Source organism: Eubalaena glacialis, chromosome 1 (assembly GCF_028564815.1).
Source record: "Eubalaena glacialis isolate mEubGla1 chromosome 1, mEubGla1.1.hap2.+ XY, whole genome shotgun sequence".
NCBI classification, from domain to species: domain Eukaryota; kingdom Metazoa; phylum Chordata; class Mammalia; order Artiodactyla; family Balaenidae; genus Eubalaena; species Eubalaena glacialis.
The window spans coordinates 207,784,809-207,802,278 of record NC_083716.1 but is presented as its reverse complement, the minus strand read 5'-3'; the positions used below and the strand labels follow the sequence as shown (position 1 = coordinate 207,802,278).

General features: G+C 34.4%; 1 protein-coding gene across 1 annotated transcript in view; it reads right to left on the bottom strand.

Moving 5' to 3' along the window:
- The window catches only part of NBEAL1 (neurobeachin like 1), a 173,657-nt gene that overhangs the window by 90,853 nt on the left and 65,334 nt on the right, over window positions 1-17,470 (bottom strand). Inside the window, exons 11-17 of the mRNA XM_061186681.1 lie at window positions 12,489-12,575; window positions 10,303-10,386; window positions 7,082-7,180; window positions 6,412-6,992; window positions 5,148-5,280; window positions 4,397-4,516; window positions 2,415-2,718 (exon numbers count right to left, since the gene is read on the bottom strand). Of these exons, the coding sequence (XP_061042664.1) occupies window positions 2,415-2,718; window positions 4,397-4,516; window positions 5,148-5,280; window positions 6,412-6,992; window positions 7,082-7,180; window positions 10,303-10,386; window positions 12,489-12,575 (1,408 nt within the window). The remainder of the gene's footprint in view (window positions 1-2,414; window positions 2,719-4,396; window positions 4,517-5,147; window positions 5,281-6,411; window positions 6,993-7,081; window positions 7,181-10,302; window positions 10,387-12,488; window positions 12,576-17,470) is intronic.

Here is a 17,470-nt window from a genome sequence, read left to right as displayed (position 1 = left end):
AACTCTTGACTTTACTAAAAAAAAAAACAAACAAAAAAAAACTACAGGGGCTTCCCTGGTGGCGCAGTGGTTGAGAGTCTGCCTGCCAATGCAGGGGACGCGGGTTCGTGCCCTGGTCTGGGAGGATCCCACATGCCGCGGAGCAACTGGGCCCGTGAGCCACAATTGCTGAGCCTGCGCGTCTGGAGCCTGTGCGCCGCAACAAGAGAGGCCGCGATGGTGAGAGGCCTGCGCACTGCGATGAAGAGTGGCCCCCGCTTGCCGCAACTAGAGAGAGCCCTCGCACAGAAACGAAGACCCAAGACAGCCATAAAAAAATAAATAAATAAATAAATAAATAAATAAAGATAAAAAATAAAAAATTTAAAAAACAAAAACAAAACTACAAATTAAAGCAAGGTTCCATTTTACATAAAAAAATGGAGGAAACAGTATTTACCATTCCATCTTAACGAGGCTGTAGTGAGTTGGGTATACTTATGTGTTACTGGTAGGCACCGTCAATTGGTATATCCTTTATGAAAACTGAGTAGGTAACATGTATTGAGAGCTATAAAAATATTCACACCCTTTGAATATTTACCCTGGGAACTTATCATAAGCAAATCCATCAAAATAAAAAAAAAAAAAAATTGGTACAATAGTTCATCATATTTAATGTTTGAAGTTTATAACAATATTAAAAATTATAAACAACCTAAGTAAATCATGCATTACGAATCTAATGAAATATTACGTAGTCATTAAAAATAATCATTATGAATAATACATAACAAATAATTATTATTTATAAGAGTAGAATTTTAAGTAGGAAAATTGTTAACAGCAAAATCCAAACTATATAGCTATAATGACTACACTAAATGACTTATTATTAACTTGGAATTTATTTAGATTAAGGGTCAACTTCAAATACTTCGGTGAGTTTTAAAGTAACGACAAGGTTCTAATACAAACTTTTTAAGTGTGGACAGAGACATTCATCTCAAAACTCCATGTAATCTAAAAAAAGACATTCTGACAAATAATAAGCTAATCTGCAGAGTTAATATACCTAACTACTTATAGGCTTAACTCCTGAATTTTGAAAATAGTTATGATCCAATAACAACCAGTGTGTATCTTTAAAATCAGAGCCAAATGAAAAAGAAAAAGCCAAAACAAAAGCTTGTAATTTTATCCAAGAACTCCTAATTCTAATGCCTTCATGAATTCTTCAGATACATTAATATATAAATTATAAAAATGACAAGTTTTGAATAAGACTCATATGACTCTAGAATCAGTTGTGTGACTTCTTAGGAAGACAAACTTATATTTTGTTTCATCAATGTATTAAAATCTGTCAAAAGCACCAGCAGTATTATAGATTGAATTGTGTACCCGCCCACTCAAAATTCCTATGTTGAAGCTCTAACCCCCAGTGTGACTGTATTTGGAGATAGGGCCTGTAAGGGGTAATTAAGGCTAAATGATGTCATAAAAGTCGGGCCCTAATTCAATAGGGCCCCTTATAAGAGGAAAAGACAGCAGAGATCTCTCTCGGCACATACACACAGAGAACATATTCCATGTGAGGACAGAGCAAGAAGGCAGCCATCTACAAGCCAGGAATAGAGGATTCACTAGAGACCAAGCCTGATGGAAACTTGATCTTGGAATTCTAGCTTCCAGAATTCTGAGAAAATAGTGTTTAAGCTATCTAGTCTGTGGTATTTTGTTATAGCAGTCCTAATAGACTAACACAGGCAGTATTATGGATGATATTTGAAATATTTCTCAAAGGTTTTTTTATGCACATCAAAAAATGTATAGTATACTATAATTAATTATAACATATAATGTAATTGAAAGTTGTGAAGACAGTAAATCTTAAATGTTATCAACACACACATTAAAAAATGGTAATTATGTGAGGGTATGGAGGTGTTAACCAACTTTATTACAGTAATCATTCTGCAGGGTATACATGTATCAAATCAGCACATTGCATACCTTAAACTTATATATGTTATAATGTCAATATCTCAATAAAGCTAAGGGGAGTAAAAGTACAATGTGTGGTGGGCTTTTTCTTCCCTTTCAGTTTCAGTTAAAACAAATATAGTTGACCCTTGAACAACATGAGGTGAACTGTGTGGGTCCGCTCATATATGGATTGTTTTCAATAGTAAATAGACAGTACCACAATCCGCAGATGCAGAACCATGCATACAAAGGAACTGCATATATATGGAGGGCCGACATAAGTTATATGTGGATTTTTGACTTCATGAAGGGTTGGCACCCCTAATCCTAGAGTTGTTCAATGGCCAACTATACATTCTTTAGATCAAATATATTCTTCAGAATATATTTAGGCAACAGAAAAAACTATTTCAGTTTAATTAGGCAGTATGATGGTACATGCTCACCTGCTAAATATAATGCCTTCACCTGAAGAGGCTGCAGTGCTTCATAGAAGATGATAACAGACCCCAGCTGACCCTCCAGAGATGTGGGACACCCCCATTCACTGTCTTGTGTTCCAGCTGATATCAATTTGGTAATCAACTTTGATTTTTCCATTGTTCCTCCCCAGGAAGCTGATGACAAAATTCCACCAAATGATGTTCGATGAGGGGTAATGGGAGAAGAAAAAGGTGGATCTGGGATTTGGGATGGTGGAGGAGTGGTGGTTCTTTGCCCAGCTGAACCAATACAGCAAGAAATAAAAGGCTAAAATTAAGAAACAAACAAACATAATAAATTACACATTTTAATTAAATCTCTATCCACATATTTAAAATAAAACAGTACATAAAATTAAGCAATACACTGTAAAACAAAGTTTTGTTTTTAGTGGATCATGATGTGTGCATGTGTGTGTATACATAAGATATCATTACAGATGTTACATTTGGCCTATGGGATTTGGATGCATTACTTTTATTTTTTTTTAATTTTTATTTCTTTCTTTATTTTTGGCTGTGTTGGGTCTTCGTTTCTGTGCGAGGGCTTTCTCTAGTTGCGGCAAGCGGGGGCCACTCTTCATCGCGGTGCGCGGGCCTCTCACTATCGCGGCCTCTCTTGTTGTGGAGCACAGGCTCCAGACGCGCAGGCTCAGTAGTTGTGGCTCACGGGCCTAGTTGCTCCACGGCATGTGGGATCTTCCCAGACCAGGGCTCGAACCCGTGTCCCCTGCATTGGCAGGCAGATTCTCAACCACTGCGCCACCAGGGAAGCCCCTGCCTTACTTTTATAACTCACTTTACATCCTTCTGTAAATTTTGAATTTTTAATGAGTGTATATTTAGTAAAAGTTTTTTTACTTTACTATATTCTAAAGTAGAGAAAACCACCTTTCTCCCTTAAAATTTATAAGCAGAGAATTACACATCAGTATAATACTGCTAATTACGGATTATCCTGAAGTGATCATAGACATGAACAGCAACAAGAAATTACTGGAATCCTAGAAGGACTTGGAAAATAATCGAATCCATTCCATTATCTTCAGAAAAGGCCCTTTCAAAAATGTCCAAAAATTCTCAAAGAACTTTTACACTAATGTTTCTTAAGAATCACCTCAGTAAATAAATTCTAAATTCTATCTTATCCCTAACTACAATGTAAATATTTAAGGTTTCTTCATTATTGTTTCAAAATCAATGAAAAATTCGATGATGGAAAAGAGTGCATCTAAATATTTGGTATACCTGGAGAGCTTTATTAAATGATCCTTTGTCCTGCTCTGTTCAATTTCTTTGGCTTTCCTGTTATGAGTCTATTTTTCTAAGACTTTAATTACATTTGTTTCTTCCTTGAATTGTTTTTCTTTATTATATGTTGTCTGACTTCATCTAATGATGACAGGCTAACAGAATTAAATATTAACTTACTATATCTTAGTATGCAGAAAACACTAAAACTTACAGGCACATATTTAGAATAAACAGAAGCTTATACATTAAACTGAAAAAATTTTCAAGAGTTTGCAATCAATTGGTCCCATAAAGAGTAGGTTAGGGACTTCCCTGGTGGTCCAGTGGTAAAGAATCCACCTTACAATGCAGGGGATGCGGGTTCGAACCCTGGTCAGGGTTCACAAGCCATGGGGCAACTAAGCCGGTGCACCTCAATGAGAGAGCCCACATGTCACAAGCTATAGAGCCCACACGCCCTGGAGCCCACGCACCCTGGAGCCCGTGCGCGCCACAACTAGAGAGAGAAAACCCGCACACCACAACTAGAGAGAACCCGCGTGCCGTAAGGAAAGATCCTGTATGCCTCAACAAAGATCTCATGTGCCGCAACTAAGACCCGACACGACCCTCCCAAAAAAAAAGGAAAATAAATAAATAATACAATAAATATTTATTTAAAAAAAAAAAAAGAGTAGGTTAGATGTGCTTACTTCATTCGTGGCAGGAAATCTCAGAGGGGCAGAGACCTTCTGCTGTCCATTGTCATAGATATATACAAGGCTCTGACCAAAGGGCCTTTTTCCAGGCATGTGAACAATGGTTATGTTGTGCTGGTAAAGTAAAACATATATTTAAAAAGTAAAAATTACATTAAGTCCTTGCAATAACAAATGTTTTCAGAGTATTACTATTTAACTAGTTTGTGTGAAAGGTAGAACAGTAAGTTTAAGCATAATTAAACGCTGATTAAAATGATGCTGTTAAAGTAACAATTTTGCCTGTGGTACTATAAAAGAGCTTCTGACTATTCTAGAAAATCTACACACAACTGTAACATAGTACCTTTTCTGCATTTTCCAAGTCTATAAGTGTTCTCTAGAATCAATCAATGTTTCTAATGAGAAGCATTTTATTTTTTAAGAAAAGCAACAGAAATGCATTGTTTTTTAACAATTTCTGCTCTCATTTTAAATTGAAATTCAAAATCAAATTTGATTCTAGAAAACTTGAAAGAAATATAACATTTCAATTTAATTTTTTTAGCAGAAAAATGATTACCGCTGAAATTATGATAAATGGTATTAACTCCTTTATAGGTAAACTTCAACATGAATAGAACTTTAACATAAAATTAATCAACTCTCAACAAGCAGATGATGACACCTGATGTACACACACCAAACATGTGTTTTTTTAAAAGGAAAGAACCCAGAAGTTAGATGTCATGCCCTAAAGCCTTACCCAGAGGGAATCACAGAAACTGTGGTCAGGAAGCATAACTGTTGCATATTCTCTTTTCGTGCACACTGCCACAACCAACATACCTGAATGGGTAATAAAAGCTTCAAAACCCATGCCACTTCCTGTAAAAAAGCTAACAAAAGTACGTATTATCAGAACTTTTGAAGTCAGTTGTACGGTTTCATCATCACTGGGGCACACAAAAACCATAACTTCACCATGAATATCTTTACCAAACACACTGTGGCTTACATTCTATTGCCATACACCATCAATCCCACCTTGCCTGAAAGTTGATTTTTAAATCTTTTTTGGGCATAGCAGTTTACTATATTATAAAAGGTAGCCTTATACACAGAATGCCATTAGCAAACTCTAGCAAAACTATAAACTTTCAAATCTTCAAAATTCTTCCAAATAAGATTCAGAAAGAATGAATAAAGTCTTAAAAAATCACAAGGCATATTAAAATGTATTAGTTACTGAAGTAACTAAGTTTGGAAACACATAGGTTTTTCTGGTCCTTCATATAAATATATAGTAGCATCCTCAATAGAACAGAGAAATCACCATTCATTTTCAAGCTTACTATTCCTTTTTCCTCCACTTATACAATAATTTTAAGAAGGAACTTTGTTTCCAAATTAGTTTCAGAACTTAAGTAGCAAAATATCTGAGATATACAACTATTATTATGAAAGCAACAAAGCACTTATAATTAAACTGTGTACACCCTAAGGAGGAGAGGCTTCAGATAAATTGTTGTACACTTAAAAAGTAGATGCTTAGAATTTCCCTGGTGGCGCAGTGGTTAACAATCCGCCTGCCAATGCAGGGGACACGGGTTTGAGTCCTGGTCCGGGAAGATCCCACATGCCACGGACCAACTCAGCCCGTGCACCACAACAACTAAGCCTGCGCTCTAGAGCCCGCGAGCCACAACTACTGAGCCCGAGGGCTACAACTACTGAAGCCTGTGCGCCTAGAGCCCGTGCTCTGCAACGAGAGAGGCCACTGCAATGAGAAGCCCGTGCACCACAATGAAGAGTAGCCCCCACTCGCTGCAACTAGAGAAAGCCCGCGCGCAGAAACGAAGACCCAACACAGCCATAAATAAATAAATAAATAAATAAAATAAAAGTTTAAAAAAAAAATGGTATTCGAGGAAAAAAAAAATAGATGCTTAGAAAAACGTTGTCCTGTTTAAGAATCACAGCATATATTATGACAGTATTCATTTATATTCCATAACTTGTACCAGTACCTGTACAATTGTTTTCTTTTTCCTCCTTTGTTAGCATTGCCAAGAGTCAACTGATCCTGATCTAAGCAAAACCAAGCATTGAAAGAAAAGGCAGACCCCGGCCATTTCTGTATGGAAGGCACAGAAATTCCTGCCATACTATGTGACAAATTAAAATACTGCAGTGCACTCTCTAGACTTTGTTTTCGGGCCATTGTCAGGATTGCTCGAGTTACAAGAGTGGTATAGGGGTGAATGTACTCAGAGTCATCCACTCTCAACAATCTTAGTAGTTGACGGATTTCTTCTGAGCTCACTGACTGACTCCCCAATGAACCATGGAGTGCAATCAAGTTCTCAGCACAAGTTCGATGGAGGGAAGAATGGGAATTAAGGGTTTCAGTGATTCTAATTCCCATGTTTGCATTGACACAAGTAGTTCGACTCTGCCTATTAATACAACAAATTCTTTTCAGCCAATCAGAGATGAAGATTTGCAGGTCATGGGATTCTAGCTCTGGAAGCCACTGGATAAGAAGCAAGAGAGGCTGGACATTACTAATGCCCAAAATTCCAACTGAAGTGTGATCACCCTCTACAGCCTGTAAAGCAACATAAGAGACAAAAGGTTAGTTACCATCTTTGATACAAAGATAATGGAACTTCTTCTAATAAAGCTAAAAAAACTCACCATATTCATAAGTTCTTTAAGTAGTTCCAGTGGTGGCTGACCCAGTGATTTTAATACTTCAAACATATGTATATAACCAATTCTTTCTTTAAATACTTCCTAAGGGAGGAGAAATCAATACATTAAAGCAGATTTTCAAAGACTGAATTTGTTAGAATATTAAAAATGTTGAATAATACCCATTTAAGTTAATTAACAATATTAAAAAGATTATGAGTTCAATATTTGTTTTCTTAAGTCAGATGTCTTCATGTTAAATAGATTCCATATACCTTCTGGAATACAATGCTACAATAAAATACCAAAATGTAAAACAAATGGAATTAGCAAAGACTGTGTATTATAAAATTGTTATACTACTTGCAGATCCCTTTACTTTCTTCACTTGATTTGTTATTAGTACAATATTACTTGAAATCAAAACAAAAATGGAGAAAAAGTGAGGAGACTTTAGGAATAAAGGAGTCAGTAGCCTCAAAGAACTAGATTAAAGACTCCTGGAAATTTTGAGTAGTGGCCAAAAAAACTGGGTACGGTTTTCTCTCTGCTCTTTGTATTGAGTTGGCCAGAAAGTGCCTTTGGTTTTTAAGTAAAAATAAAAGACACATTTTTCATTTTCACCAAGAACTTTACTGAACAACGTATTCACCCTTTTGTTCCACTACCTTCTGCCATTTTTCACGCAACTTCATAATTCCATCTTCCCAAAATTTTTATCTTTTTGATTAAAGAACTCTTCCAAGTGCCTTTTACAGTCTTCTGGGGAATTGAAATTTTTTCCATTAAGAGAATTTTGTAAAGACCTAAATAAATGGAAATCCGAAGGTGCAATGTCTGGTGAATACGGCGGATGAATCAGAACCTGCCAGCCAAGCTGTAACAGTTTTTGCCTGGTCATCAAAGAAACATGCGGCCTTGCGTTATCCTGATGGAAGATTATGCATTTTCTGTTGACTAATTCCGGACGTTTTTTTGTCAGGTGCTGCTTTCAGTTGGTCTAACTGGGAGCAGTACTTGTTGGAATTAATCGTTTGGTTTTCCGGAAGGAGCTCGTAATAGAGGACTCCCTTCCAATCCCACCATATACACAACCTCACCTTCTTTGGATGAAGACCGGCCTTTGGTGTGGTTGGTGGTGGTTCATTTCGCTTGCCCCACAATCTCTTCCGTTCCACATTATTGTACAGTATCCACTTTTCATCCCCCGTCACAATTTGTTTTAAAAATGGAACGTTTTCATTACATTTAAGTAGAGAATCACATGCGGAAATACGGTCAAGGTTTTTTCGCTTAACTTATGTGGAGCTCAAACATCAAAGCGATTCACATAACCAAGCTGGTGCAAATGGTTTTCAACACTTGATTTGGATAATTTGAGTATGTCGGCTATCTCCCGCGTATAACGTTGAGTGTTCTCAATTAATGTCTCCATTTGATCACTATCAACTTCAACTGGTCTACCCGACCGTGGAGCATCATCCAGCAAGAAATCTCCAGCACGAAACTTCGCAAACCACTTTGGACACGTTCGATCAGTCACAGCACCTTCTCCATACACTGCACAAATCTTTTTTTTGCATTTCAGTTGCATTTTTACCTTTCTTGAAATAATAAAGCATAATATGCCAAAAATGTTGCTTTTGTTCTTCCATCTTCAATATTAAAATGGCTATACAAAAATTCACCAATTTTGTTAAGTCCTTTTTAAAATGCATGCTGATACGACAGGTGTCACATACAATCTAGCAAAACTGTTTCAAATGAAGTTAAAGACAACTAAGTGCTACTAGACCCATCGTACGGGAAAAAAACGAACGAACCTTCTGGCCAACCCAATATCTAAATGGCCTAAATTATCTGGAGCACAAAGTTCAATTTAATAAGCTCTAAGTCACACTTGGACTAGTGGGCACCAAAAGCCATAATGTAAAATGTAAAGAACACAAAAAACCTAGCAATACTAAATTGGTCCAGTAAGTTAGGCAAAAATATATACACTCATTATAAAATCAAAAGATTTAAACAAGTATGACTAGTTGTCTCTAGGAAGGGGAATTAGTTGACTGTGGGCCAAGGATAGGAAAAAAATCTTTTTTCAAAAGGCATTTTAAAAAATAATCTTTCGAATTTTAACCCATGCAATGCATAACATCATTTAAAAAATTATATTTAAAAAAGACCTGGACATCATTTCAGGTTTGAATTTCATAATACAGTACAGGCAATCCATTATACTCATAAACCAATTACTTAGAACTTAAAATAATTTTTTCCTTAAGTAACTATTATAAATGAAGATTAGATTCCCATGCCAGCCTGTAATAGTTGTAAAAGCCTATTCAGCAGGAATTTAACCACGAGTTATATATAGCAACATTTATAGGGAAAGTCAGTCTCCTAACAAAAACCAATGGCAAGTAAGAAATACAACTGAAAGCATGGCTTAGGGAACAAGGAATAATTCATTTATTTCTGGTACTAAATGAAATATATTAGAAGTGGTGGATAAGAAGGTAAAATGTTAAAAATAATTATAGACACATACTTATTAAGCACTTACCTTGTGCCTGGCACTCTGCTTACCATTTTACACAGATGATGTCACTAATCCTTAAAAGTACTCAGTGGGAAAACTACTAGCACAGAATCAGCATAAGTGGACTGCAGGGCAGAGTCAGTGGTAGTGAATGAGAAGGGAAAGAAAATCCTGAGGGTCAGTGACTACAAACAAAGAAGCAGAATTTCCAAGGCCATCTGGAAAAACAAGTCCCAAATTGACAGGGCTGTTCACATGTGAAAATTTTTCATATACTAGATGGTCATAAACTGACCAAATAGTGAAAGAGTGATTATTTTATTAATGAAGAAAAATTATAATATAAAATTTAATTCTTTAAATGCGCTAATCAAATAATCACTTAAAATGATCCTTTCAACATTTCAACACCAGTGCTCTCTTCCCATTCGTTGACTGATGCTGTAAATCCCTAGAGCTTGCAGTCAGTCATCAATGCTTTAAATAATCCCAAAGTACTGCCCATAGGCATCTGTCTTTTAAATTATCAGCAAAGTGATTCCTATACAAAGATGAGATATTTTGTGAATTATTTCATGAGTGAAACCATATGTATTTTATACTTTCATACATTACTTTGGGAATTATATAGTGAAAACACGTATATCTACGATAACATTTTAGAGCTTGAGGACATATGTTTTACCTTAGCAGCTGGAGATTTGTTCATTACGGCTGTCAAAGCCTGAATGGTTGATACAGCCAAACAATCCAACTGTGCCTGAAACACCTACCAGAGGAGGAAAAAAAGGTAAGAAATTAACAAATGTGTTCAAGATTTGTATTCAGTTAGGAAGCCTTTCTTCTGAAAACCTCAAAAAAATATTTAACATGCAATATATTCCTCTTCCAATGAAATGGATCTCTGAAACACTAAAACCTGTAAGAAAAGTTACATACTTGACAGAAAATAAGCCATATGTCAAGAAGAAAAAGGTTACATTCACTCATTATATTAAAATGCTTTGGGGCAGAAAAAACCCACCAAGCTTAAACATGCTATTAAAAAGTAATGGACAATCTCAAGAGGAAGGGAGGGAGGGCTATCATGGGAAATTCTTGTATGTTTTAATTTTCCTTCAAAAATACACTTGAAACTTCCTAGGTTAAAATTTCATTAGCATGTATAATAAGATGTCTAAAACAGTCTTATCTATATAGTTTCCAAACCCTGTGTTATAAATGAAATGGTATGTGCATATATCAATCAATCACACTTGCAAACAATAACATACATCTATTTTTATATGAAATGCAGAAATCTGAGGCAGAACAGAAAATGAAATATGTATCTATAAGCACTGTCATGTTTTTGAGAAGGCAAGCTTTAATGCCAGAAGTTGTAAGAAAAAATAAATACCAGCTCCATTTTGTCTATTTCTGTTTAAGCTTCATCATAAAGAAGAGATGTGTTAAATTTCAGGGCAGTACATTCATAGCAAAAGAAACAAAAACAAAAACAAAATAGAACATCAACAATGTAAAAAAACTGAACGTGAATGTTATATCATCAGACTTAGTCAACCATGAAAGCATAGTGTGAGGACTAGAAAGTTGTAAAAATTACCAGTCCCCAAAATCTGCTTTTGGTAATATATTACTATGACTTGAAGCTTGTTACCCCACAAATAGAATTTTCCTCTCTGCCTCCCACTAAAAATGATCTGAGTAAAGGGGGACTGATTAGATCTTTGACATTGTGAGCTAAGCTCTATCATTTTCAGGCAAGTTATTTAAGCTGGTATCTTGGTTTCTGTTGATGTTGTTTGTTTATTAAACATTATTACATAAAATAAACATATTACATGTGTAATAAACATATTATCATATGCATTAAACATTCTGCATACAGAATATCATACAACTAAGATTTTTTTCTCGACTTTATCAAAGAGGACTAGGCATCACAGTACCTATAATCAGGAACACTAATTGTCAACCTCTAAGAGATTATAACATTTTATAAATCTATATAAGAAGACTTTAAGAGGGACTAACACTTATATGGAAATCCAGAACGGTAGTCTGTAATTGATATTTCATATCCAGAAGAGAATAGATTATTATGTCTCTTTTTACACCACAGCTCTATTTATACACCTGGACATTAAGATAATGCTAATAATATGTTAATAAAAGATATCACGTAAGCTCTCTCACAAACATTCTGGGAAAGACAAATAACAAAGCAATTTTTATAGGTAGCTTTTGCCAATCTAAATTGCCTAATGTATTGTGAAAAGCAAGATAAATTGTATATTTCTGCCTTATACCCGTGTAAAGGTGAATTTTTAGAAAAGAAAAAAGTTAAATTTTATGCTAAATTAAGACTCAAAGAGCTCGTCATCTTCTTCCCTTCCTCCAAGATTTGGGTTGTCCATTGAATTATAATAATCATTTGTCAACAAGAGGCAAAGAATCAAGATATTAAAACTGATCAAACATATTCACAAACAAAGCCCTTAGGTCCCAATACACCACAATGCTTAGAAAAAGAAGCCCCCAAAATATGGAGTCATCACTAGGTGGACAGCACTGATATTGGGATTCCATTCCTGTACTTTATATTTCCTCAAACTGAAAAGAAGACACAAATACATAGATGGAATCCTGTCGATCGTTTATATCCCTCACCAAGATTTCAATATATTTATCTTTTAGATGAAAGCATTTATTTTTAAATTTTTAAACAATTTTCAAAAATAACTAATGAAGATTAGAATTAGATAATGTTTGTATACTTTAAAACATAAGAAGAAAAGTACAGGAATAGGTGCTCCCATTGACTGATTTTGGACTTCAGCTGAAACAAGATGCAGGCTTTGTAGATACCTGGTCCTCATTCATTTCTGTCAGTAATTTGTTGGCAAGGTCTTTCTCGTTCTTGTCTGCCACCTTACTGTTAGCATTTAAAAATAGCTGTTAAAAACAGAGACAAGAATAATGGAGAAAGAATATTAAATTGTTACCTATAAGCAGAAGTGAAGCTTAAATGGATTTCCATATCTCTCGAAATAAATCCAAGAATCCACTCATGAAGAATACCACTCTTAAAATGACAATCAACTGTCCACTTTTTGGATTACTAACATTAGTTCATATACTATGTAATTAATTATCATTTATTTCTCTCTGAAACTCAAAGTTACCAAAATAAGAAACAACAGCAATAATTAAATAATTATTAGGAATACTTAGTTAATATTCCTGAATTCTTAAAGAATCAGCAGGGAATGACTCATAGAAGAGAAGGAAACTGCTATTGAGACAGACTAAAGATACTGTAGTAAATAATGTATAGTAAGGGTTCTGCAGCCACGTAGGTGTGTGAAATGCTATTAAACTAACTTTAAAAAGGGGTCTTTCTGGAAATGCTTCTCAGAGTCTCGAATATGCTAATGTGTACTTTGACAAGGGAGGTCAGTGTGTAGTATTTCCCAAATTTATCTGACCACACATTTTGTTAAAAATTTTGTTAACAGTATTCTCCAAAATTATCAAGAGTTGAGCATAATTTATATTAGTTTGTACACTAGAAAGATGGATTAGGATTACCTCTGACATACATTGAGACTGCACTTTTCTGAAAGAAATGAAAGAATCAAGTAGTTTGGCTCACATAAATAAAATCAGCATCCAAAAAGATCTCAGTCACAGTTTGGGTAAAGAGGAAAATAATTCAAATGAGAGTGAAAAGGGAGAGAAAGTTAGATTTATAAAGGGATTTATCAAGAGCATCCTAAGAAGGAAGTTCTTCTTAGGAACTACTATCATTTCAGAAATTGAAAACAAAAATCCAGTAATGTGCTGAAATAATGCAATATAAAATAAAATGGATAATAGTAAGGTATGCAAGAGCATAAGTAAAGCTAAACCTAAAAATAGATTAGTGTACGCAATACAGGCTTTGGAATCAGAAACCTGGATTTGAATCTTGGTTCTGCTACTTATTAGCTGTCTGGTTTTAAGGAAAACTACTTAAATTCTCCGAGTTTGTTTTCTCAGAAATGAAAAGAATAATATATCATGAAATTGGCATGCAGATTAAATGAGATAATCCATGTTAGGTTATTAGCCTAGAAACTGGCATACAACAAGGGCTAAATAAATGAAAACTGGTATTATTATTATCAGCAAAGATTTTAAAATAGTAATATTCCATATTATCTAGGTGCAATAACACAGGACTGCTCAAAACTGATGAAAGTAAAAATAAGTAAAGTCTTTCCAGAAAGCAATCCGTATCAAGATTCTTTTAAAAAGTTCTTATTCTTTAAATCAGTAACTGTATTTCTAGGAATCTACTCAAAGAAACAGTCAGAAATTGACACTAAGATTTTGGAAAAGAAATGCTCACTTAAATTCTGTTTACAACAGCAAAAAATTAGAAACCAGTCAAATATCAACATAATAGAATACATTAATAAATTATGGTTCATCCATAGGTTGAAAGAGAAATCCTCAAATTTTCTGGTCTGAAGACCCCTTAACACTCTTTAAAAAATTACTGAGAACCCCAATGAACTGAAATTTTATTTATGTGGGTTACATCTATCAATATTTACCATATCAGAAATTAAAATCAAAGCATTTAAAAAATATTTATCTATTCAAAAAATAACAATAACAAATCCATTACAAGTTTATATAAATAACATGTTTATGAAAAATAACTATATTTTCCAAAATATACCTTAGTGAGGATGGCACTGCTTTTACATTTTTGCAAATCTCTTTAAATGTCTGACTTAAGAGAAGACAGGTGAACTCTCCTATCTGCTTTTGCGTTCAGACTTTTATAATGTTGTTTTGGTTACAGTTTAAGAAGAAAATTAACTTCAAAAAGAAATTTTGTTAAGATTAGACTTTGCAGATTCCCTAAAATGATCTTGGGGATCCCATACTTTGAGAACTGCTGGGTTGAAATACTTGTAGTCATTAAAAGCAATCTTCTGAAAAATATATGATGGCATATGGAAAGACTCATGATATAACACAATTAAAAGCAGAATAAAAAAATATTCAGTAGTATTCCAATTTTGTAAAGGAAAATACATCCACATTAAAAATATATACGGAAATATTATGTATATTTTGCAACATTTAAAATATACATATGCTTTGCAAAAAAATATTTTTATGCTTCTTTTTTCCTCCAAAATCTCTATACTGATTGTATATTGTTCTAGAAGTTAAATAAATACCTATTTTTAAAAAAATGAAAAGAAACTTGCTCCAGGTCGCTAAGACAATGTGTATAAATCCAGACAGGTATGATTCCCAAAGTCAGGCTTTCAACTACACCATTTTGTCTATTCACTCCTAACACTCTTTTCCATAAAGTATCCCTTGGTTGCTCCTTTCATAAATTCTCATTCTTACTAAGACTGTCATGATGATAAATTTGTTGTAGTTGATTTTAAGGAGTAGATGTGGAGAAGAAAGAGAAGAAATTAAAGAAAACAAATCAAAGAAGATGAGCGACACCACAATATCAAAAGCTTTCCAGAATCTTATGACTTAAGTCCTCAAATGGAACTTTATATATTTACAATATATTTCTGAAAAAATGATTTCAACTAGCAAAGTGCTAAAGTCAATGTAATGGTTTTGAATTCTACTCTTTGCTACTAGAAATTTGCTGTTATTTTCTTCATATTAATTCAAATATTTTTGAACAGCTTAAAAAAAACTTACATTAACTCAAAGCATATCCCCCTTTCAAAATTCAATATAGTAAAACAAAATAATTCTTAAATATTTAAAGTTCATCATACCTATCATAAAAGTTAAATACATGATTCCATGGAACTGTATTTTAAATATGTTATAGTATGATGAAACTCATTTTGACAAGCCCAGAAGTCTTTACACAAATATTCAAGGAAATTAATGTGTACTTAAACTGGTTGGTGAATCTCATGCAAAAAGAAGGCATAGAAACTGCAACAGTCAGCCTAAAGCTTTCTGTGTAATTCATAAATTGTTTATGACACTTTAAGCATTAGTTGATAATGCTTCCAATGGGTCTGAATATTTAAATGAGGAATTGTCTTGATTCTGCACTACTATATAAAAGAGTAAATGATTCATTCCTTATTAACAAATAACAATTTAAACAGAAATCAATCATAGACATCTGTAGCATTCTATAACACATCTGGGAACTTAAGTTTTCACAAGACGCCAAACATTTTTATATATTCATAAATCATATCACCTATCTCCATCAAATATGTTTGTATATACAGTCAATAAAACCTATAATTCTCTTATATTTAATGCACAGAAAACATTTTTTCTATTGACTAAACAGTGACCTTAAGTACCAGTAATACAGTTACAAAACTACATATAATAATGAACTTAGGGTCAGAATACCTGGGTAAGAAATCCTACCTCCATCATATATTAGTGTTAAACCCTGGGCTAATCACTTAATCTCTTAGGACACATTTCCTCATTTCTATAATAAAAGAGTTGGGCAGTTTATTTCAAAGGTTCCCCCTTGTTTTTATTATTTTTTAATTTTTTTTATTAAATCACCTTAACTAATTTATTGTATTTTTTTAGTAAGTTTATTTATTTAATTTATTTTATTTTTGGCTGCGTTGGGTCTTCGTTGCTGCGCGCAGGCTTTTCTCTGGTTGCAGCGAGCAGAGGCTACTCTTCGTTGTGGTGCACGGGCTCTGGGCATGTGGGTTTCAGTAATTGTGGCGCATGGGCTTAGCTGCTCTGTGCATGTGGGATCTTCCCGGACCAGGGGTCGAACCCGTGTCCCCTGCATTGGCAGGCAGATTCTTAACCACTGTGCCACCATGGAAGGCCCCCCCTTGTTTTTAAAACTTAATGAGTCTAGATGTGGCACATATATACAATGGAGTATTACTCAGCCATAAAAAGGAACAAAACTGAGTTATCTGTAGTGAGGTGGATGGACCTAGAGACTGTCATTCAGAGTGAAGTAAGTCAGAAAGAGAAAAACAAATACCGTATGCTAACACATATATATGGAATCTTAAAAAAAAAAAAAAAAAAAAAAAAAAGAAGGTCATGAAGAACCTAAGGGCAAGACGGGAATAAAGACACAGACCTACTAGAGAATGGACTTGAGGATATGGGGAGGTGGAAGGGTAAGCTGGGACAAAGTGAGAGAGTGGCATGGACATACATACACTACCAAACGTAAAATAGATAGCTAGTGGGAAGCAGCTGCATAGCACAGGGAGATCAGCTCGGTGCTTTGTGACCACCTAGAGGGGTGGGATAGGGAGGGTGGGAGGGAGGGACATGCAAGAGGGAAGAGATATGGGGACACATGTATATGTACAACTGATTCACTTTGTTATAAAGCAGAAACTAACACACCATAGTAAAGCTATTATACTCCAATAAAGATGTTAAAAAAAAAAAAAAAAAACTTAATAAGTCTAAAGTTTAGTGAGGAATCTACAGGGAGTCTGACTAGAATATCCCACAAATAAAGACTACTGCCAGGAGAGAAGGTTCAGGTCCCAAAGCCTAGCTTTCTCCTCTGAAATGGGTTTCTTCTCTACCATTTCCTGTTTCAAAACAAAATGTGATAAATGGTAACAGATAATTAAATTTTGAAATGGTATGACTATCAGCAAGTTTCTAGATCTAAATGATAAGAAACTTTGGCTTATAACATAGAAGAAAAAGTAAATATTAGCTCACCATCATGACAGCTATGTCAAACAGTTTTGTATTTTTAAAAAAGATACTGTTGACCATGATATGATAGAGATTTTTAACTATGTCTCAGTTTCATATACTGTATAAATGCATTCAAA